General features: G+C 35.9%; 1 protein-coding gene across 1 annotated transcript in view; it reads right to left on the reverse strand.

Annotated features, from left to right (window-relative positions):
• Positions 1 to 16,645, reverse strand: part of DNER (delta/notch like EGF repeat containing) — an 86,284-nt gene extending 69,639 nt beyond the window's left edge. Inside the window, exons 1-4 of the mRNA XM_085298694.1 lie at positions 16,568 to 16,645; positions 15,878 to 16,174; positions 5,000 to 5,094; positions 2,305 to 2,471 (exon numbers count right to left, since the gene is read on the reverse strand). Coding sequence (XP_085154820.1) covers positions 2,305 to 2,471; positions 5,000 to 5,094; positions 15,878 to 16,174; positions 16,568 to 16,645 — 637 coding nt within the window. The remainder of the gene's footprint in view (positions 1 to 2,304; positions 2,472 to 4,999; positions 5,095 to 15,877; positions 16,175 to 16,567) is intronic.
• Positions 16,646 to 24,572: the final 7,927 nt, after the last annotated feature.

The following is a 24,572-nucleotide window of genomic DNA, read 5'->3' on the forward strand; positions in this document are numbered from 1 at the left end:
GAGTCCTGCATCTGAGGAGGAATAACCCTATGCACCAGTGCAAGCTGGGGGCTGATCGGCTGGAGAGCAGAGATCTGCGAGAGAAGGACCTGGGAGTCCTGGTGWACAACAARTTGACCATAAGCCAGCAATGTGCCCTTGTGGCCAAGACGACCAAAGTATCCTGGGCTGCATTAGCAACAGCATTGCCAGCAGGTCAAGGGAGGTGATCCTTCCCCTCTACTCAGCCTCAGGCCATATCTGAAGTACTATGTCCAGTACTAGTCTTCCCAGTGTGAGAGAGATATGGAGCTACTAGAGTGACTCCAGTAAAAGGGACAATAAAATGATTAAGGGACTCTCATCTCTGAGTATATGAGAGATACTCATCTCTCGTATGAGGAAAGGCTGAGAGATCTGAGACTCTTCAGCTTGTAGAAGAGAAGCCTGAGGAGGGATCTGAAGGGGAGGTGTAAAGAGGAGGGGGCCAGACTCATTTAAGTGGTGCTCAGTGACAGGATGAGAGGCAACGTCCACAAACTGAAACACAGTTCCCTCTGAACATAAGGAACAATCAAAAAAAAAAAAGTGAGCGTGACTGAGCATTGGAACAGGGTGTGCAATCTCCATCCTTGGAGATATTCAAAAGCCATCTGGATAAGGTCCTGGGCAACCTGCTCAAGTTGACTCTGTGTAAGCAGGGTCATTGGACCAGATGATCTCTAACGGAATCTCAACCATTCTGTGATTCTGTGATTTTTTTTTAAGAAAAAGATAGATAGAAGTAAAATAAGAGGTCCCAAGAAATCTGTATTACATAAAATGAGCRAGATTATTAGCATAGTGTTTATGAAGTGTGCTTGGCCTAAGTCATCAAGGAAAAAGTGTTTTTCTTGCCTGTGTCAGCTAGCACACAGTAAACAAATCAAGGTAAAACCCCAGTGGCAGACAAAGACAGCTGTAGAGAGGCAAGTAGGTCAAGGTAAACTCTATAAAGGAGTAAGACAGTATCTGTTTTAGGTATCYAAATTAATAGCCTAGAATATATGGCATATACAGTCAGTGAAGCCTTCACAGAGCGGCTGGAATCCTCTATTTAGGAACTTACTGACCAAGCTATGCATTTAGTTAGACGCCCCTATGAATGCATGAAATTTGCAAAATGTCCTGTCTTCATTATAATTTTACCTAGTTTTCCCATATGTTAACTACTACAAGACAAAAACAACACTTTACGCCAAAGAAAGAGATTTAACTGTGAAACACTAAATGTAAAACTAGTTTGAAAGAAAAAAAATAAAACCTTGAAAGAGAGTAAAAAAATAAAGAAAATGTAAGAAATCAGAAAATTTGAAGGACTAAGTATCACTAAAGAAGCCACTGCTGAGGGTAATTAAATGATTACACGGACAACCCTCAAGCAATATCTTTGCTAAGTAACAATTCAAAAATGAGAGAACATGGCACTTCTGCATTTGGGTTTCTCTCTATAGTARATCCTTGCTTAGAATTTGGCCCAATGCTTGTGCATCTGAATGCTTTTAATTATACACTTATTATCATGACAATTTGTGGAAGCTTGTACTTCCTTGTAAGATATATAGCATTTCAAGAAGATTACAATAAATGCTGTTATTACAATGACTTTGGTTCCATGTCATAATTACAATAAACCATCTGCCCAGAAAGCTCTGTTTAATTAAGTCAATTGTGTCTGTGCAAAAAGAATGCATTTAAATCAATATTATTTCTCATACACTTAAAATAATGTATCAGCCTATTTTCATTCCACCCTTTCCGCAAAGGTGCTTAACATTTAATGCATGCCCAATGAAACATGCAGTGTATTTCCAGGATTTAATACTTATAAAGACAAAACTAGAAGAGTAGAAGTGGTGCAAGTAAATATTCTTACAAGATCAGATTTTCTGCRTTATGTTAATATACTTTTAAAGTTCGCTGTGTACAAGCTCAGGCTTCTTTCCAAAGTATTTCATGATATAATATTTGACAAAGAAAAATCTTTAACATTTGGAGGTGTTTACTGTAGCATTTACCGAACCCTAGAGTTAATCAAAATGAAACATACAAAATACCTTTCATTGTCTAAAGTTGTTAGCATCCAGATTTTAAATTAGGTAGCGCCATTTATGCAAGTATTTAGTGCCTCTTGTCTGCTTGAATGAACAAAATTCCAAAAAATGGCCTTGCTATCACATCTGGATCTTCAAAAACTTCAATTTAGGAAAATTTCTTCTCTAAATGTTGGGTTAACCATCAACTGTCATCTAGAGCTAGTAAACAGAAAACGAGCATGTTACTCACCAATAAAGTAGTTGTTTCCTAATGCAAGCATTTCTTCAGAAAGAACAAGTCCACCCTGTGCCTGGAGGAGGGTTACACTTCTGCCATCTATAAGTGAACACTGTTTAAATCCAGTTGTTGTCACCTTCCATAGCAGGATAAGAGAAGCTGCAGCATCTTGCCTTATACTATGGAAAAAAATGATAAAAATATTTACACTGAGGGAAATTGGCATTAGCAGGAAGTACCTCAAACCAGAACAAAAACTAATCAACAGAGAAGGAAAACTTAAACATTGCAAGTATGAAATCCAGCAAAGGCCAGATGCAAATAAACTATTTGATTTTCCAACTTAACCGAAGTGGTTTTTTTTTCCCCCCAAACACCATCCACGGAAGTAGAGCTACTTGCACGTCTTCTGTTTTCAACATTTCCACAAAATAAAAAAAAGCCTCAATATTAAGATTTACATAATAGTATATGTAAAAGCAGATATAATCATACACACTTTCAATTTCTAATACTTGATGGACAACATCTTAATGCTAGAATAGCCTTCTTCACTGTTTGGATTAAAGTCTTTTCAAGTAATACCTCCCTTCTACAACTACCATGCTGCCGTTTTCTGTAGTTGAAATATATCCAGCCCTCTTGTTCACTGAGGTAATTATATTCCACACTTGGAGACTGATGCTGGTAGAAATCCTCATTTGTTTGATATACTGGATTGAATGTTCAGAATAATTTATTCTTGTAAATCAAATGAGTCATGTAATGCTCCCAAGGTCACTGAGTCTGTAGTGACTTCCTAAATATAGACAGATTGGATAAAATAAGATTATCTACAATTGCRTATATACTCTCAGTCCCACAGAGTGAAATTTTTTTTAGTGAGCACTATATCTATATCAGTGTTTCTTTCCTCTCAGAATACTTTTTCAACTCACCTCCATACAGAAAGAATAAAAATTTGTCATGTATCTGGCAAGTCCCGAAATATTTCTATTAATTTTTTTGAATGAATTCCAAATGAATTTGTACAATCCTTCAAAAATTMAAATACAACTGCATCTAAATGCTGAAAACTACTGATTATCTCTTCCTAAAAACAGGCCTCCAAATACCAAGAGATGAGGCTCTGTTCCATGATTTCACATATTAAACTTTTTTCAGTCTTACTAAAAAGATAGAGCAGTCTCTTCTCATTTCACATTTGTGTTCAAAACAAGAAATGCAATTTTTTCTGACCATATTTGACCTGAGTTGAGAGAATGCTGTGACTAAATCAGCTATGATGGAAATTTTGGAGAATATTTTTGGTTCTTCTTATAAATGATACCCATCATCAAAGCTGACCAACTCACTTTTAATAACAACTTCTGTTAATGTGAACACAATAGCAAATAGTTTCATAGTTTACATCACACTTGACAGTAAAAACAAAATAAAGTCTTTAAACTGAAATTATTGTCCTTATATAGGTATATAGCCATTGAACCAGAGATGTTACATAGGCCTTTAATACGGGACTTGCAATGAAATGAAGAAAGATATTGCAAGTGACTGGGAAACTGAGCTGTTTCAGCTTGTAAACAGTTTAAGCACATAACCATCATAACATGAAAAATGGCAGTGGCATTCCAACAAGCTCTGCCCAGATTAAATGTCAAAATAAAACATTACTAAAGACAATATATTATTAAAAATGACCTAAAAATGGACTGTGAGTACTCTGTAAACTGCTTTTAAATGATGCCYTCCATCAAGGGTTTTAAAAATAGCTGTAGAAACTACTAACTTCAATGCATTCTTGTTTTCAGGAATAAGTAGTAGTTGTTTGCTTACAAATTCCAGGCAGCCAGAGCACTCATGCTYACAGATGCTTTCCTTACTGAAGCTAAACGCTCAGCGAGCATGATTCTGCATTCCACGGGAAGAGTTAAAAAGTCCCCGCTCCAATCTGTCTGCAGTTTGTCTGCCTGCATCAGTTTGTTTTTTCCTGTGAGCATGGCCTTTTGTATCTGAAATCTGGGATTCTGGCAGATAAGATGACAGTATGAGAAAAGTAGGCTAGCTGGGGAAAATCTAACTCTAAAATAGCAGTAAAGTTGTGAGCCACAGAACTACGTTGGTAGGTTTTTATTTGAAAAAACACATTCCAGTAATAAAACTCACCATCCCAACTACTGGCATCAGACCTTTGAAGGAAATTAGACTCAACTAATTAGAAGTACAAAGTGAATATCTGAAAAAAAATTGAGCAATGTAAAATTTATTTAAATTTGTCATACAAACTGCGTTTTTTAACTATACATTATACATTTCATAGATGATGACGACACTTGAAGCAATAATCCAAAAATCAAATACAAATAAATAAATAATTTATGTAATCAGTGAGAACTACTTTCCAGCAGCAAATGTGGCCTGCAGACTAAAGAAAAAAGTTCACTGCATGAAGGAGAAATGTCATACTTTCTTTGACATCTTCAACATGCCTTTCCTAACTCCTAATTCCTATATACTGATGGCTCAGAGACAGTTTACATACTTACATCTTCTAAAACACTGAAAAGTATGAGGAAGGTTAGAGCATGCAAAGAGCTGTCCTGGCACTGCTAGATGCCTGAAAGCTGTCTGAAGTTCCTTCACACACTTTAAGTCATTCGACAAATCTGGCTATTTATATTCCATCACACATGACAAATACTCTTACTTTATTGATGTATTCTGTGGAACTTCAAAGGAGATAAGTCGGCCTCCAGCAGAAGTATTGGAACTAGCATTTCCACAAGCCACATCCGGAGTTACCTAAAAAAAAATATATATATATATATATATATATATATATACACATGTATATATATAAATATATATATATATTAGCACTAAATCACAAAATATAATCAAAGAAAACACGAAAAGTTCTGTGGGTTTTTTGTTTTTTAAAACAACAGTGGTAATCCAAGAGTCATCTTCCAAAAAAAAAAAAATCTTCATGACAATTCATGACAATTTCTGAAAGAGATTTCTGAAGTTCAAGATTACTTTAAAAAAAAAAAATACACTCCCATATTCTCTAACAAGATTCACTATTATTCTTTCCAACTATAAGAAGAATTTTCCAAGGTGAATAGACAATCTGTGCTTTCCAATGGGGAAGAATTAAGAGCATAGTTCAGAGTGAAAGGATGTTTTTGCAAAATCTCCAATGCCTATTAGGCATGGAACTCAGTGACTGTATTAATCAGATCAGGACACCATACAGGATGCCATACAGCACACAGATGTCACAAACAGACTCCTTAATTATCTGCATCTTGTAGAATGATTATTTCACAAAGGCAGGTTGAAGGCCATTACCGCTTCCAATGATACTTTTACTACACATATGTAATGCCCTATGTGTTATAATTGGGTCTCTCTCTCATCAACATTGTAAGTAGTTTTAATTAAGCAGTTTTCAGGTATCTTCATCAGCTTGACTATGAAATATCACACTGTGCAAGATGTGCAACAATTTCTTCTTAGAATTTCTAAAAAGATTTTACAATCTTATTTTGTCAGTCGTCTGGAATATGCGCACAACCTTTTTATGTTGGCAAAGGGAGAATGCAAGCTGACACACTTTCATGAATTAATCTTCCATGAATGAAAGAGTCAAAAYCTAATTTGTAAATTAAAGTATAATTCAAATTCGTATTTTAAACACTAATATAAAACAGCTGTGAAAACATGGAAAAGAAAAGTCAACAATCTTATTTAAGTAATAAATTTTAAATGATTCAGAGGTGACTTTGATTTAGGCAAGGCAAATGCTCAATATTCACACTTCCTAAAAATGTATGGATTGCTTAGTTCATTTCTTCAGTATTGAACTGTCTGGCAGATAAAACATGAATATGTACAAAAATAAAATGAGACACAATGTTGTTGAATTTACTTAAAGAAATTTGGAAAGGTTGCTATTACTAGATTGCCATTACTATTTCTGAAACCTGGATTTCAAAATTATGGAGCTAACATTCAAAGCATGATAAAACTAAAATGAGAAGAAGAGASAGAGAAGAGGAGAAAAATAAGAATTTGGTTTGCAAGCATGCAAAAATAAGAATTATTCAGCAAGAATAGCATAAATATGAAATATTTCAATGGTACTTAGAAGAGCTAAGGGCAACATGCAGGGTTTTGACACTTTTACCAGGAGAGAAAGATGCCAGACATTATAGATCTAACTAGTAACTCTGCTTGTAATTGGCCCTGGCTTTCATGCTCTACGAATCTGATAAAATAACCATCTAAACCAGTAGGACACTGAAAACCAGGATTTTTTTAAGAACTGAAAATTGACTYCTTTCCATTAGAAAAACCTGATACCTGGATCAGACAAAAAACTCAGGAAGAAACAGTAGTACTGATAAGGAACAAAAAATGGTGCCAGCAGCATCCTAAAACAGACAAATACTATTAAAGAGACAAAAATGACAGCTTAGACACCTGAATTAGGAAATAAATTACACAGAGTTTTTCCCACAGCAGTGGAACATTTGTATACAGATTCCTAATCATGTCTCTTTTCTGTCTTAACAGAGCTCCCTGCAGAACTGAAAGATCTAAGAACGAGGGCAAAGACAACCAACATGTTAACTAAGAAAAGAAACTCAGAAGATGAAAATAGTCTGCAAGTCTCACTCTCAAAAGAAAAAACAAAGCTGCAATAGCTAGTAGGAGATATTTAAAACAGAGCTCACTGGAAAATAAATGATTTTCAGAAGGTAAAACAAAGAGCACATGATAAATACTGTCTTCCTATAGTAATTCTTCTTTAAAATTTGTGAAAGTGAGATTCCTGGATTCCTGCAGTCAAAAACGCAAACAGATCATTATGTCATCTAAAGATAATCTAAAAAAAAAAAAAAAATACAGCTGCAATGACACCAAACTCTTCCAAAAATTCCCCTGAAGCATTCAGTAGTAGAGAACCTTTAACCCAGCCAGCAAGCTCCTTGGGAAACAGACTTACAGATAAAACCCCAGTGATGCAACTATTTTAAAAACAGTCACCAAAGAAAAAGTCTTCATAAGCCAAAAAAAAAAAAAAAAAAAAAACAGCTGCAATGACACCAAACTCTTCCAAAAATTCCCCTGAAGCATTCAGTAGTAGAGAACCTTTAACCCAGCCAGCAAGCTCCTTGGGAAACAGACTTACAGATAAAACCCCAGTGATGCAACTATTTTAAAAACAGTCACCAAAGAAAAAGTCTTCATAAGCCAGCCAGAGCCTGAAGTATGCTTAGGAGCTTCTTACCAAGATAAGCTCCTGTATCAGCACAGAAATAACCGCTTCAATATGTTATGCATTTATATTGTTTAAATACCAAATCACCAATACCAAGACATACAGGATTCCTCTCTTTACAGTGAAGCAGTACAAATACATCTCTTAAGTTTGTACATAAAAAATATTCTTGCTTTTTAAAATAAGTTATAATATAAAAAGAATGCATTTCTGTCTCAAATATTTTAATGGTGTTAAATTTTTGAGTGTTTATATGGGTGAAACACCATCTTAGAAAGCAAGAATAAAGTCTCCAGAAGGAGATATATTCCTAGAGTCCCTATTTGGACMTTAGAAAGATAGCAGTGACACAGTTAGAAGATTACTTTACTTTACCAGTCTGCAGCAGTAATATAGATGAGATTGAAAAGAAAATCAACTGTGGTACCCAAGACTGTTCTTCCTTGTTACATCTATTGTTAAAAAATTAAATAGCATAAATTCTATAGATACTCTTCTGCCTTACACACCAATCAGAAAAAAAAAGAGATATACATGGAATTTGACGAGGACTAAAAGACAGAAATAGATCCCAAGACAGTATTTTTACATTACTGCCTTTACTATTTYGGTAAAATAAGTGTACTAGGTTTTAATACCCATGAATACTTTTGAACACTGGAACTGGTTGCYAAGCTATCTTGTGGTGTCTCCATCCTTGGAGATATTCAAGACCCAAGTGGACACAGTCTTGAGCAACCTGCTCTAGTGGACAGGATGGGAGGGAGTTGGACTGGATGATCTCCAGAGGTGCCAACCTCAACCATTTTATGGTTCTGTGAATAAAAATTCAGACTGTGAGCTAGTTGCCCACAAAGTCTTTAATAGTKTAAACTCCTGTTGCAACCTCAGTGATATAAAAGCGTTCATAAACTCCAGAGCTTCATTTTGTAAACATTAGCAAAGRTTACACAAATAAGCATGTGATGCACACTCACAGTTGCATGTGTGCACACACGCACTTGTACATTAAGTGACATTTTCCTCCTAGGCTGGGCTGTGAAGATTCTCTTTGATTAGTTTTTTGCCTTTCCATCTCAAAAAGCCATTCTCCTCTTTTTACTCCTAATGGAAGCAAAGAAATCTGCCTCATCTTGCAGTCAAAATTAGTCTAAAATTAAACAGTATACATGAATGCACACACCATTCCTGGATTACACATTATTCTTGAACTAACTAAAGAGAAAAACATAAATTCGTCTTACTGAAAAGAGCCAAGACAAAAATCAGTGCTTCAAAAACACCACAAATCCTACACTTAAAAATTAAAACATACTTGAAAAGACAGTATGAAACACTATGAAAATCAGTTCTTTGAGAAAAACAAGGTTATGTTCGGGGTGATCTCTCATGAAAACTAGCATCATCATTTAAGAAGAACCTTTCATTTCTTCAGTAGGACAGCAGCCATCAAGACGAATGCATTACAAGGAATGCTTTTGCAAACAATAACTCTTTCAAATCTTCTTCCAAGGCATTACATACTCACTTTTAATTTGAAAAAGCGAGTTTCRTAACTTGCAGTTCTGCCTTTTCTGAACATAAACCTACTTTTCCATCAGGATTAGGCCTGCAGGATTTCTCCTTTTTCAACACTAAGAGAGAAAGGAATTTGCTTTTATTTTCTAAGCAATACAATGTGCCTGTCAGCATTCCTTATGCAAGGGAAAAACACTATGTTAAAAAAAAAAAAAAAAAAAAAAAAAAAAAATTAAAAAAAAAAAAAAAAAAGAGAAAAAAAAAAAAAAAAAAAAAAAGAAAAAAAAAAAAAAAAGTTAGATCTTTACTACAAAATCTTGAGTAGCTGTCTATAGAGAAATAAAAATGGAGGAGGAGAAAAACAAAAAACAATGTAATAGAATCAAAAGATAGGGATCAATTACTGTCTTCTTGTGGTCAAGACGACAGGCATCCAGGATCATTTCTGGTGCAGAGGCAAATCCCACTCACATGGAACAAAAAGAAAGAGAACAAGGGAACTGCTTTTCTAGCGTGGTTAAACTATGGGTTCAGAAAATCTAGTGCAAGATGCACATGAGTGTATTTGCTGCTACTCTCAAGAGTTTCATACAGGATGACTCTTGAAAGAAAAYCAGAACAGAAAGAAAATAAAAACCTACTTCTAACACATCTCACCAGTGGGAGAGAAAAGCAAAAGTGTCTAGAGTGGGAGTAGTGCCTCTGAAAAACACCAAGGGAAGACTGACAGACTGCATCCAAAAACAGTATCAGACGAAGAAATCTTGCCAGTTATTGTAGCACTTGAATTTAATGCAAAGAATTCTGCGTATCTACCCAGCCAACCCTATCACAGGCAGCTTGTATTTCTTCACTCATCTGAGCAGAACACACTTTGTGGAGTCAGCAATCATACTGTAAAGAAGATTCAGTAAGAGAAGATTTCGATGCACTGCAATTCTCTAGATAACACTGCTAAAACATGGTATTTCCTATACAGGAAAATAACATCAATATTATACGAAGAGGTATATGTTTTAGCAAGCACAGTAAGTTATCTTAAGCAAYGACACTTTCTCAGACAGATTATCTGCGTGATTTTATTAGCCAGATATCAAGCCAGATATATCAAGCTGGCCACTAAAATTCATGCTGACTTCACAAAACTATTCATTCAATTGATGTTAGGTCCTTGAACAATTAATGGCCATTTCTYAGTCCAAAGTGTATGCAGCTGCTCTGAACAATACAAAAACACTATGGAAAAAATCTCCTTGAGCAGAAATTAGGCATACTCAAATCTTTACACTCAGGCTATGAATTCAGAGATGTGGTGTAAAGCCAGGATGTAATCTTCATCAAATTCTGTGAAGCTGGCCACAGGTGCTTCTACTCCATGTACTTTTAGGTCAAAACAATGAAAGGCAGCCAATCCTTAAGTCTTTTTGTTCCATCCCCCTTATCCCTCAAACTCTCAAAGATTTCAAGGTAGGATTATTCCTGAAAGAGTAGTTAAGAATCCAAACACTTTTTAAAGGCTGCATCAGACTACCAAAAAATCCCAAACAACAAGAACAAAACAAAACAACAACAACATGATTCTTCTCTCTAGAATATTCTTTCCAACATAGGGAAGGTTTTTCTGTCCTGAAAAGAGATAAGAGATGTTTGATTTTAGGAAAGCTAGTATTTAAAACATCCATTAGCAATTAGATAGATCCAGGTATAATTTGGTGTTTACCTAAACTTTTTTTGAGCTTTTAGAAATGCTTTATGTTTTGAAAATGAATACATTAACGGGTATCACTTATCCAGAGATGCTTACACCAAGTTGCCTATTAGAATGGCATTGGCATAGAAAGTTCCCTACACACATATTGTAGAGGAGAGATTTGGAAAAGTTACCGAATGAATCTAGAAGAAAGTTAAGATGATTGCAACAGAATCTTTTCTTCAATATCCTCTACTTGTTTCTATGATATCATTTTCTAAAAGCATAAGAAAAATAGAGGTTTCTAAAACAAATTTTGTATTTCCTTCAGCCTCCATCCATTTTTAGGTCAAGGATTTCCTAAGCTCTCATTTCTAGAGCTGTAGTTTCTATGCATTTAGTAACTCAAATGGGTATCTCCTCCATAGCATACTTCGGCTGCTTTATGCATTGCTAGATGTTCATGCAGTGTTTTTGCCAAAGGTTCAAAGGTCTGTTTCAAGCAGAACTGTTTCTCAAGAATATTCAGGTGCTGCAGAGTAGGAGCAATCTCTCTTTCAGGAGTTTCCACCTGACCCAGGTGACTCCTTTTAAATTTACTAAAAACACAAATAAAATAAATGCTGTCTCTATTGCAAGGGGAACTACAAGTTTATTGTAGTCTCTAATTTAGTTTCAAAAGCTAAAATCTGAGCATCAGTATTGCAGTATAAATAAAAAGATCAGACTAGGCCTCACATGCTTATCATTCTTACTCATAGCTGCACACCTGGCAAGTCACTTTATTGCTCTGTGCTTCAGTATCTTCAGCTGTAAAATGTGAACAATACTGCTGACTTCCTTCGAAAATAATTTTGAGAGCTAGTAAAAGCAATAAATAAAAGTAGGAAACAGCTATTATCTTACAATTTTGCACACAGGAAACTTTGTTGCATCCATTATTTGAGCAGAATTAGCAATTGTTTCTTTTTTCTTTGATTTTTGACAAGATAAATCTTTTCTATACTGAAATATGAAAGATCATTGGCCTGGGGAAGTCTGGATTGCTAGGTGTGTCTATCTTGCAAGTGGAACAATTTACTTGTCCAACATAAGAACAAMATTCTGTCAACAGCTGAGTAAAAAGATATCCTGATACACTACGGAAACCAACAGAAGGGAAAACATTTTCTCCAATGGTCTGAGTTTGTAGCCCCTGATTTGCACATCAGAAAGACAGACTAATTCCTTATTGCCACAGCTACCTGAGAAATGAAATCATCCCCCAAAATACCCATATGTTTTCAAGAGGTGCAAAAGTTACAGGGAAATCTGATCAAGTATGCATTGCCAAGTGTGTCCCTAGTATCTAAGGAAAGGAAAAAAAAAATGTCCAGCTGTCACCATACAACATGCTTCTCTTAGACAATTTGCTAGTCTCAGGTGTTCATTTTTTCCGAAGTCTCCAGTGCTTCCTGAAAGAGTTTCCACAAAAATTTTGCCCTACAAAATATTAAGAGCTTTCCTATGGCAGATTCTGGCAAAAAGTTCTCTGAGCAGACAGGCAAAAGAGTATGAAGAGTAATAGTTCACCTGCAGTATCAGTATAAGATGTTAAAACAGCTTGACTTGAAAGATTAAAAAACAGCAACAACAACAGCAGCAGTAGTCTTACCTCTGAAGCTCAAGAAAGCTCAGAACAGTAGATTTTGCAACAAAAAGTGTTTTTTTTTTTTTTCTTTTAAAGGGGGGCAGAAAAGGATGAAGGTTATGCTTTGCAAGCTGTGAGGAAAGGGMGCATTTTCCTAACACTCAACTCTTTACTCTTGAAGCCTGCACCAAGGAGGCTTTGGAATAGACCTTCAAGCAAATCAGCACCCTCTTCACTTTCGTAGATCAGAGAATGTCTTAAATCAGCAGCTGGGAATCTTCTCTTCCACAGAAGCATCTCTGTCTTGCAGTGGCTTCCAAAGAACAGAAAAATCACTACRCTACAACACATTGAGAAAAATGCAAGACCCATCACAATATCTTAAAAACATATAGACACAAATAATTCACCTGTTAATAAAGGAATTCTGATTTATAAACTGCATTTCTCAGATAACAGAAGAAACACAGAAGGGTAGAACTAATAAAATACCAACTTTTCAGCTACCGATTTAGCTGAAATGCTTAACGAATCTATATAAAATGCAAACTACACAGAAATGTTACTTATACAAGAAAATACCAGACCACAAACTGAAGAAGACACTATGGAAACTTGACACGGGAAAGGGCATGCCCTTAATTGATCAGGACATGCAAGGATGACACTGTCTAAACTAAGTAATAAAGCAGATCRTTGCTTGTTTCTGCTTCAATGCTCTCAACTCCAAACTCTGTACTCTTTGCCTGACATATGTTTTACTGTACAATAATAGATATGGCAGAGGTTATTTTAAGACACAAAGCTCTGTGCTCCAGTCTTTGCCTACCATAACTTCCACTGAAATAGGACACAGTGAGTTAGAAATGCTCGGTAACTAGCCCTRTAACTATTTGTACTCCAGATCTAATCTGTGGGTCATGCAGTATCAAACATATATTGCACACAAGCCAATTTTACTTTCAGAAGTTTTTTTTTCTTTTTTTTTTTTTTAATAAAGCTAAAGTAGATACACGAATGCATTTGCTCGGGCTAGCGAAGTATGATGAAAAACAATTTTTTTCATGGATACAAATCATGCCTGTTCACTTTCTTGACTGTGCAGTGTGTGAATATACCTCAGAAGAATCCTACTCCTTTAAACATTTTTAAAACAGATTCAACTGACATTTAATGTATTTATTCCTGAATAAACTCAAATGAAGTAACTTTCCTCTAGAGTGTATTTTCTATGAAAAAAGGATGTCACAAAGATTTAATTGTCTAGTGAAATTAAAATATTTATTCACCAACAAGCTTCATTATCCCTATACTCATTACTAAGTTAGCATAAACAAGATCAAAAAAAGGAACCACTGCTACCCCCAAAACAAATGCTCTCGTCTGTGGCTTTGGGATGCATTTTCCACCTACATAATGTTCTTATAGGTGGTTGATCTCTGGATCAGCTTGGAGACTTCTAGTACCAATTGTTGTAGGAATGGCCCATGCAGGAATACTGGTTTCCTATCTCCAAGAGAAGGATACAGGGACCTCCAAACCGTCCGTACAGTGACAGATGCCAAAGAATAAGGGAGGAGGATGGCCACATAATAGAACGAACTTAGTACMCGAGTTAAAAAGGCATCAAGAGGTAAATAATTGATATTTTGTTGTTAAGTTTATGAATACACCTACTTCCCACCTACACTTCATTTTCACATGTAAAGATTAATATTTAGTTGTAACTGAGTTAAGTTCTTCTAYTTTTTTTTTTAATTTGTAGATGTTAGAATCTCTGCAAGACCCTTAAGATTTGCTAACAAAAAGAATGTACAAACAGTAGAAAACAGACRTCATTTCTTAAGGATCTTATGTCGTGTACATTCCAGTTGTAAATATTTGTTATAACTTTTAGTAAATCTACAATATCTGGCAAAAGTACAACTTTTTAACTTCTCTGATATCCCTGAAAATATACTCAGAGTGTTTGTTCCTCCAAGAAATTTCTCATTCTTTCAAACATGACTCTTTGTCCTTTTCTGTTTCTTTATATTTGTTGTATGTTATTACTAGTATTGAGGCAAACATAAATGACATAAATGTTGTATTTTGAACTGTTTTCCTTTAGTGTAGCATGCAGTATRATTTACACAAACAATAACATACAAAATATGAATGAGGTCTATCTAATTCAAACTACAGACCTCTTGGGAGTCAAGTCYGAGACATGAAAAATGTAAACATTTGTGATAAAGTTTAATTAAAGTTAAAAMCAATAATTTATGCTAACATGTAGACAAGACCAAACTGTATTACAATACCTATAAATGGATCAGATATTGCAGGTCACCATAAATTAAATCTATAAGATAATTGTGATGCAGTGCAGTATCTTAYAAATTCAAGAATTTAAAAAAAGATCAAGAAACTGTAGAAAATGTACATTTGTGTCCATTCTTTCTCTGAAAATATCACATACACATTTCCTCTAACTTTCTAGGCATCTTCTGGGTAATCTACAAAATTAATTGGTATAATCTGATAATTAATCTGAGATGTTTCAATCAGCTTCCCTGCTAAAGTGGACAGCTAAAGASTGACTGATGGATAGCAGAACCAGGCAAGCTGCAAACTGCTATACAAACTTGCAGTTTCAAGRGGGAATTCAAACACAGAGCCCCCAGGTAGTGCTGTGATTCAAAGGGCTGTATGTAAATATGAACCCTGATACATTCAAAAATGGCTATTTTAAATGTTTACTTCACAATTTTAGGGCAAAATAAAATAAAGTTTCCTAGAACTCGAATGTCAAATTCTAAAAGAATCTATACAGGCCTGTACCATCTTATTTCCTCCAAAAGATACTGTATTAAAGGCAGATATATTGAATGTGCTTTTAATGAGTGTTCTTTTTTTTTTTAAAAAAAAAAAAAAGCCTCAGCTATTTTCCTAAGACTATTAATAATCGTGGGTTCAGTAGTTCCTCTCCCAGCATTGCATCTATGTAGTTGTGCACTGTGTTATATATTGACTGCTATTTTTAATTCTCAAGTAGCTATGTTTTCCTAACACTACAGGGATCCACAAAGCAACTTAGGACTGTAACCTTTAAKCAGAAAAAAATCATGTTAAAAGTACTGCTTTAATCTTCTGATTTTCTTGAATTTGTTTGATGTTTGGAGATATTTGAGGGGGTTATTTTTTTCATGAATGACCAGAACAAATATTTGATTTCAAAGAAATATCCAATATAATGTATGTAAAAAAATAGCCTCAAAAAGGCCAAGTTTAAGCCTGATACCTTTAACAAATGTCAATTTTCTAGTGGTTAATTTTACCAGAATGTTAACTCAGAGATCATATGTTCAATTCTCGCATAGAGTCATCTGTGACATTATACAAAAGTGACAGCACAACTATGATAACCGTTAGATGTCCCTCTGCGTGTGTTTTTATTTAAGCAAAACATTCTCACCTCTATTTCATCCCATTTCAGATCTACAACTTTCTGTCCGGCTTTTGGCTGCCACGTAGGTAGTGTCACAGTCGTTCTTGAGTGAGGAAGAACAATGTCGGGTTCCAACGTAGATGAGACTGGGCTGCTTTGTCTGGGTGATGACGACTCCGTCTGTCCAGAGACTGGAAGGCTGGGAAATGAGTGCTCACAGTTTGTTCCTTCATAGCCTTCACTACAGATACAGAGGTAGCCATCGCTGCTGGCGCTGCAGTTACCATAGYGACAGGGGTTGCTGGCACAAGGATCTGAAACAAACTGGGGAAAAAAAACATCACATGGGTCAATTATTGCATATGAAACATTTATTTCTGAGCTTTACAAAGATCATAAAACAGAGTTTTCCCCCTTCTGATATTTATCTCCTAAATATATTAGGCATGAGTTTGGTCCATACATGTATCTTCAAGAAAGTAAATTCAAAGCATTAGAGAAGAATGGTGATTAATATGGGTCACTGCTCCCAGATCATTTAATGCTAATTCTCTCTTGATACTGTCAATAAAGCAAAGTGGTGAACAAAAAAAGAGGAACGTTATGGTCGCAGTTCACATTGTTGTCCCCTACAGAGGTGACCCTGAGACTGTTCTTGAAAATTACACAAAAAATTGAGAAACATGATGCAGTAAGTTGGCACGGGGCATGGGATGCCTGCAGATCACCAGGCAAGGACACATTGCGGCGGGTCGTCACAATCGACCGCATCACGTCAACTGCAGTCATGGCCATGACCAGCTTAATTTGAGAACAGCTATGCTTTTGCCTGCACTTCTTTCAGGGGACAGCTGCTTCAGAAACCCATTTGTCTGATGCTAGAAACTTTCAATCAGGAGTGGCTGAGGTAAAAAAACAAAAACAACAACAAAAAACCCCACACCATTATTTCTAAGACAGCATGAGCATTTCTAATAAAAAAATAATAAGATTCAGTCCTGCGATGTGGCAAAAATCCTATTTTGTGCTTGCCTGCTTTCTTCTAATTTCTAGCTTAAATTTATCTACTGTCAGTTTATACTCCATTCATATGCTGCTATTGACTTTCCAGTCAAATATTTCTTCCTTCTTCCATGCTGGCATTTACATCCCTAATATATTTACAGAACATATATCTACAAACTCTTCCCAAGCCTCATTTGACAGACCAAATGAGCTACAGCCTCATCTTGCAGGAGCCCTCCATACGGGTGACTGTACTAGCAGATGCATTTCCAGGCTTAGCTCTGCCTTTGGCAAATGCATCAATACTTTTATTTGTCCTGGGAATAATTTCCCAACATTGCCAGAGAAACGTTTGCATTAGTCATACCTACATCACACCCCTGACTCATCGTCATCACTTGAGCAATTAATACAGCCMGGTCATTCCCTTGATTTGTCCTCATATTAAAGTGATAACCCATCACTGAAAATAGACTTTTTCTTAAAGTGCAAATTTCATCCAACTATTCCCGTGCTAAAAGTTACACARATCTTCCCTGTACAATATTCCAGTCCTTCTCTGCATGAGCAATGGCTTCCTATTCTTACATTTCTTGAAAAAGCATCACAGTTATCATAACTAGGTGTTTAATAACAAAGAATAGCATACACTTTTTATTGCTGTAACACATATCACTGATGTTTTAATTTAGCATGACTAAAGATCTTAACTCAATCACCCTTTCCAAATACATACTACAAGATCTTAAAGGGCTCCAGCTTATGTTTGTGTTCACTAGCTCTCAGTGTATTTTTCAGCTCCATCTTSCTAGCAACAAATACTGGCTCACACTAGGAACTTGACTTTCCCATCAGTTCAAAGTCCTGGTTTCAAGGACACCAGATCTTAATATTACATGTTCTTATATAAAGCAGTACTATAACTGGCCTTGCCTGGATTTTTTCCCTTGGCTGGTATTTCTCCAGACCCTAGCCTATTGTAACATTTTTAGACAGAGGAAATTCTATGATGAAATTTAATTTTGAAAATAGTTAATTATGAATATTGGATTTGTACTGATGGTGAAGAATTAGAGCTAGAAGAAATGCAAAATATGTGGTATACTCATTTACCTCATAGTTCAATTATAACTCTGAGTATTATTTACATTGCTTGGCCCCACATCTCAATATACATTTGGTGATACACTAAGACATCAGGGTCAGGCTCTGACTCTCCAGGCTCAGCTATATATAAATATAAATATTTAAATATGCAGTTTAAATATGACTCTTGATATATTAAGTATAGCAGCATGGATTTTTTTTTGATTTGATGGGCTGGTATTTCTCCTAAAGTCTTTCTTCCATATCAACAGAATATATAAATTCTCAGATGACAGTTACTAGATCACTTCTCAACAAAATATTTGTATATGATAAAAAAAAAAAAAAAAAGGAAAGAACAGCTACCAGGAAGAAACATAACCTACTTCTGTTCCATAGTTTGTCAATTACATTTTCAGGTTGCTCTCATCACCAAGAAGCAGAGACTTTCACAGAAGCTTCCTTTTCCTTTAAGAGTGAAGATAAAAAGTGTTGAAGTGTGAACAAAGCTCTGTTCCAAAATTGTTTGCAACTGTTTCTCATATTCTAGTTGCTGAGACCAGATTTGATCCAAGTTTCAAAGGCACGCAGCCCTCCTATTGTTAGCTAAGCTCTTTTCTCATTATTCCACAATTAATTTGAAACTCACATTATCCTATCTTTGATTAATGAATCAGCATTAATTCTATTTTCGAGAAAATCTAATTGCTGTAGTCATAACCGAATGTTATTATCGGTAAACTTTTGTAACAATAAAGGACAGGACATTTACAGTCACAAAGGTGACTTTTCTGCCCTAGGTCAATATATTCTTTTTTCTACAAGCAGAATAATAGAAAGCGTTCAGTGATGCACATTATTTGCTGTAAACTGTTTCAAGCTTGTTTAACTCCAAAGGTAAAGAGATGCTTACAAACACCCACCACTCACTGCTCTGCACTCTGGGCACCCAGGAGCCCTATGTGCCTTGCAAGTCCTCACTAACATCCCACATGCACCCCTGTGAACACGATTAAGACTGTTCGGTTCACATGAAGAATAAAAAAAATGAGTGTAGATATGAAGTTCTCTTCAGTCATGCACTTCATTGGAATTTAATTTTTAACATATTTCACAGAATTTTAAAGATATCCTTCCTTTTTTGTAGTTATTATTAATTCTAAAGCTCATTTTTCTTTCAAGAAGCTTATCAAAAAAACGAAGTCCTTTGTGCACATAAGTTTTCTGTTGAACTGAAGTTCATTTTGATTAGCAATTACAAAGAGGTAGGGAAATAAAATTGATTAATTTATGCTGTGTTTGATGTTTCTGTGATCCCTCTAGTTTTCTCCTAGCTCAGTGGCATCAAGAAATGGCARCCACTTTGAGAAACAACTTGACACAGTGAACAACACGGCTACATTTGAAAAAATAGCTAGCAAAATAACCWGACGAGGCTTTTAACAAACTCTTCAAATTCAGGGAACAAAGTAAACAATGTCCTTGGTCTCAAAACTGAGGGCTGATGCTAAGTATATCACGAGTACACWGTTAAGAGGGGATACTTTTCAGCCTTTCCTTGGAAGTTCACAGTACTTTGAAGCAGCTGTTGTACAGAGAAGAGGAGGAAGTACGTAGCAAGTATCCATATAGCCACTGATTAAAGATGAATACAATGTAATCACTATGAAAATTTTCCAGATTATTTTGCTCAAAAGTAAAATTTCAAGCAAGTATGTGTGTTATGTAGGTCTTTTCTTGTTTTTCCCCCATTTGTCCACTTAAAATTCTGTCTGTGCTCATAATACACTCATTGCCTAAATAGGCACAATCAGCAGTTAGAGTACCTCRCTGACAACGCAGAGCTAAAAATTGTAAGATGTTATTTCCTTCCAAATGCCATTTTCTGTGCCTGAACAGCTGTAACTTTTGCAATATTCTTCACAGTAAAATCTTAAGATAGATTCATACTAAGGTGCACTTGATATTGTGGTTGATCTTACAAAGGCAGACAGAATATTAACACAGCTASAGTACAAACACCAGGCTTTTTTTAAGAATCATACAAATATGGATTTTACTCTTGCCAGGCCAATCCATCCAATTGTTTCCTACATTTTTTACTTAGGACAAAACACTGCAAGATATGTATTACCTGCAAGATAATTTTTGCCAGCATTCTTTCTGGAGACACCAACTGTATTCAGTCTCCCCTCACAGAGGGTCCCCCCCTCAAAAAAMCAAAAACAAAAAACAAAACTTCCAAAGAGTTTTAAAAACTAAAAGATTTAAGCTTAAAGAGAAGGCCATAAATGAACCGATACACACAATACAAAACCTGCTTTGCACCTGAGACTCTTTTCAGATACGCCAAYATAAAATTAACTTTTGGTTGTTGCCAGAAAAACAAAATTGCCAACAAAACACCAGCTTGCAACTTGATTTCAACAAGATACAGAAAACCCAGAGCACGTCCAGCCCCCAGATTAGGGATTCAGCTAATYAAGTTCTACATAGTGTCTGTCAATCTGTTAAAAAAACAGAGCTGCCACAACAATGTCAAAGTTATACCTATGTTCAGTAGCACTCACAATCTCCAAAACAGGTTTCAGATATTAAAATTCAGAGACCAAAAAAAAAAAAGAGACCAATTTCTCAACAGCTTCCTGAAAATTTTCAAGTTACACAATAAACTGTTTTGAAAAATTATCATTAAAAATTATCAGTTTATGAAAACTTCAAAAAAATAATTAAAACTTTGTCTGCAGTCTAAGATATTACTAGTTTGGGGTTTCTTTTTTAAGTAGAAAGAATTTTGGAACTAACAGTTTTTTCTTATAAGCAGGTCTGAAGTATCATACTATCTTTGCATATTCATCCATTTATGAAAAATAAATGGGGAACAGACATATCAATGGCTATCTAGAACCGTAACCTCTTCAGCCAAATGGTTTAGTTATGTGCAAACTGTTATTGTAGTTTAGTCTGATTCAACCATTCACACAGCGAAGCTTTGAATCCCAGCCTATCACACATTATATATTAATGTAAACTAGGAAGTAAAGCAAAAGAGAACAGGACAAATTGAAACAAAAAAGTCAGATGCTCAAAAAAGCATACACAGAAAAAGAACTGAGGTGAGGATATTAAAAAAATGTGTTTTCTTCTACTTTGAGAAAGACTGTCTTGCAATTCAGTGGGACCAGGCAAGACACATACGTTCAATTTCTGCCTCTCCCAGAGATACCCTGTTTGACTCGAGGACACTCCGGCTCTATTTCTGCCTCTGCAGTTCCCTAACTGTKAAACAGAGATTACATTTCCCTTCTCACACTGCCTGTATTGCCTAGCTAGAAAGTAATTTTTTTCAGGGAGGGAACGGAGGGACTGAGAAGTGCCACCGAATAAAAATCAAAATAATAAGGAAATAAAATCTCAGGACGACTAAATTTGTAATGTGTGCCTATTCAGGTCTCTTTTGAGTGATGCAAGTGTTCACACAGACATTTAACGATTCTTCAAAGTTAGGAAAAAATTCTAAACTATATGCTGTTTTCTAATTAACCACAAAAGACAGTAAAAAACACTGATATTATATCTTTATGCTCTTCAGCAAAACTGAAGATTTGCTTGAAAACAATTAGGTTGAAGAGTATATTAATATTTTACTGTGATTAAATACAATAGAAAAGAGTGTCCAAAACATTGTAATTATGGGAGAGTAAGGATGAATGAGATTCATTATCTCACAGGAATATAAAAATTATCAGAGTATCAGCACCTTGGACCACAAAGATCTCTCCACCTGAAAAACTACTCACAATTCCTTTCGCATTTACATTTAAGAACACTCTTGCTACATTCAAAACAGAATGAGTATTGACATATAATGGAAAGAATTATGTGTTGGAAGAAATGCAAGTTTCACAGAAAAAAAAAAGAGGTTGATGGGAGAAAAGTACAACATAAAGCATTCATTTTTCTTTTTAAGGACAGAACAAGGTTGTAAACCTCGTTCAAGCAAATCTGTAAATAAATTTAAAAATATATATTATGTGAGCAATATGAAGTACACAGAACAGTGACCAATTGGCCAGCAAAGACGCACAAGGAATGCCTACAAAGCATGACAAACCTCTCTGGGGATGTGTGTTAAAAGCATGTTATTATGGTTTTCAAGGTTAATCCCTCAAAAAATAGGAAATAGAGTTAAGATTTATTGAAAATACACACAGCTTCTGTTCACCCGCTTTACATAAGAAATCTTTATTTACATGACAACATACAATATTTCCCATAACTTGCTTTGTTCAGTGTTTAGTGAATAAGACAATAACCAATAGTCCTGTCTACAATGGACAGCTTACTTCTTTCAGTTATCAGTAGATTTATTTTTAAGATTGAAATTTCTAAGATTGGAACTGATCCTACAGGAACCAATGCACTTAGAAACGGCAAAAGGGTAAGCAGATTTTTGAGTTGCCAAGCTGAGAAGTCCATAACAAGTTTGGGGGGGGGAGTTTTGTTTGTTTATTTGTTTGTTTTTTGGAATACCAGTCACTTTACTGATCTGTCAAGACATAAAGGACCACACCTAATTATTGAATGTTGCTGTATAGTAATACAAAGGAACTTTGTCTAAGCGAAACTTTGTGCAGGACAACTTGAAGCCCCTTCACTGTCATTAAAAACATTTACTACAAATGAAATTGTATATGCTGACATCAGTTTCTGTTATAGTCTCAATACATTCCCAGAGAACAGACTAAAACAGCCTAACTAGCCCTTTACCCTACAAGGAGGAGTGACCCTAGGCAAAAAATACTCTAATTATAATGTAATTAAATTATATGTTCCAAAAGGCCAAGTTATGGTTGCACAAAATCCATCATTTCTTTACTTTTGGGTGCCTAATTTAGAAACTAYGCATTCTTTTAACACAGAGAAGAAGAAATAGGGCAAAAGGTCTTAATTAGACAGGAGTTTTTTAGTATTCAAAGTGTTTAAAAATTATTAAATATCACCATATAAAATAACAGCAGACATTTGCAGGATTGGCACCCTTTGATTCCAAGGAGCAGTCCACTGTCACCTGAGTTGCCAGAGCAACTGGCAGCACTTCAAAACTCTTACTTTTCCTGGTCCACAGAAAAAGACAGATAATTCTCCAGATATTAGCACCTMCTTTTGAGGGAAATGAAGATGACTAGACTCCAGAATTCTGGCTCCTATTTTTGATTCTGTCATGTCACTCAAATGCTTCCATCCGTATTACCCCCATCTCCTCGCTGTATTTCTCCTTGCTGCTATTCCAYTCACAATTTTGGCACTGCAACACAGCAACAAAACTTCCAGCTCAGCTCTCATGAGTAGTGCTCCAAGAGGGAAGCTGGAGAGAAGRATGCAGGTCCAAACTCAGTGACTAAAGGTATCTCATCTCTATAGAGAAAGCAGATCTCAGTTTCCAAAAGTGTCTGCGGCTGTGTGAACTCTGTCCTGCACAAGGCCAAGACGGCAAAGGTCTTCACTGTACAGTGGTGGCTCCTGACCCCTCCTATGTTCCTGCAGATCCTCTGGAGCAGGCTGCTCTGTGCCACTACATCTGCTAGTCTGTGCCAGGAAATCTAGTGTGGGAGTAGCTTGTCTATCGCTGCCAGAAGGAATTACRCAAGTAGCGTTGCCCCACAGGGTCCAGCTGCTTGGCTGCACCTCACTTGGATGTCACTGAGTCCATACAGGAATCAGAATGCTGCCATTTAGCTAAAAACCAAAAATATGCCAGTATGATAGGGCTACAAAGATGATCAGAGGACTGSAGCATCTACCCTATGAGGAAAGGCTACAAGAGCTGGCCCTGTTTAGCCTAYAGAAGAAAAGACTGAGAGGGGATCTTACCAACGTGAACAAATACCTTAATGGGGGTGTCAAGGTGATGGGGCCAAACTATTTTCAGTGGTGCCATGTGACAGGACAAGAGGCAAYAGGCACAAAGTGAGACACAGGCAGTTCCACCTGAATATGAGGAAGAACTTCTTTCCTGTCAGAGTGACGGAGCACTGCGCCAGGTTGCCCAGAGAGGTTGTGGAGTCTCCTTCTCTGGAGATCTTCAAAGCCCACCTGGCTGCAGCCCTGTCTAACATGCTCTTTGTGATCCTGCTTGAGCAGGGGGGTTGGACTAGGTGATCTCCAGAGGTCCCTTCCAACCTCAACCATTCTGTGATACGTACACTATATTATATATGATGCTATTTGATACTAAGGAGTAGCCATATGCTACGGAATACATCAGTGTGAGCCCTGAGTATCAGAAACTTTACTTTCTGGCCTGATCAGTTCCCTTGTCTGTTCCTTAATGGAAAGCACAGTTTACAGAAGTCCTGGAAATCAGAACAAWCATGATTTTTTTTATCCTGCCCCTGGAGATGGTTGAAGCAGAACAAAATATTTGTATATTATATGTAGCATTAATATGGCAAAAACTAATTTCAGTTATCAGGATTTCACTACAAGCTGCAACATCAAATTGGAATTAATCAAGATTCAGAAGACTAATGCCAAGAACTATATCATATTGAAGCTACAAGTTAAGTAACATCTTTCTAGAAATAAACATTTAATGTTTTCTTTCAGCAACTCTACTCAACTCCTCGAC

The sequence above is a fragment of the Rhea americana genome, unplaced genomic scaffold (assembly GCF_003343005.1).
Source record: "Rhea americana isolate MKP2758 unplaced genomic scaffold, rheAme1 scaffold_14, whole genome shotgun sequence".
NCBI lineage: Eukaryota > Metazoa > Chordata > Aves > Rheiformes > Rheidae > Rhea > Rhea americana.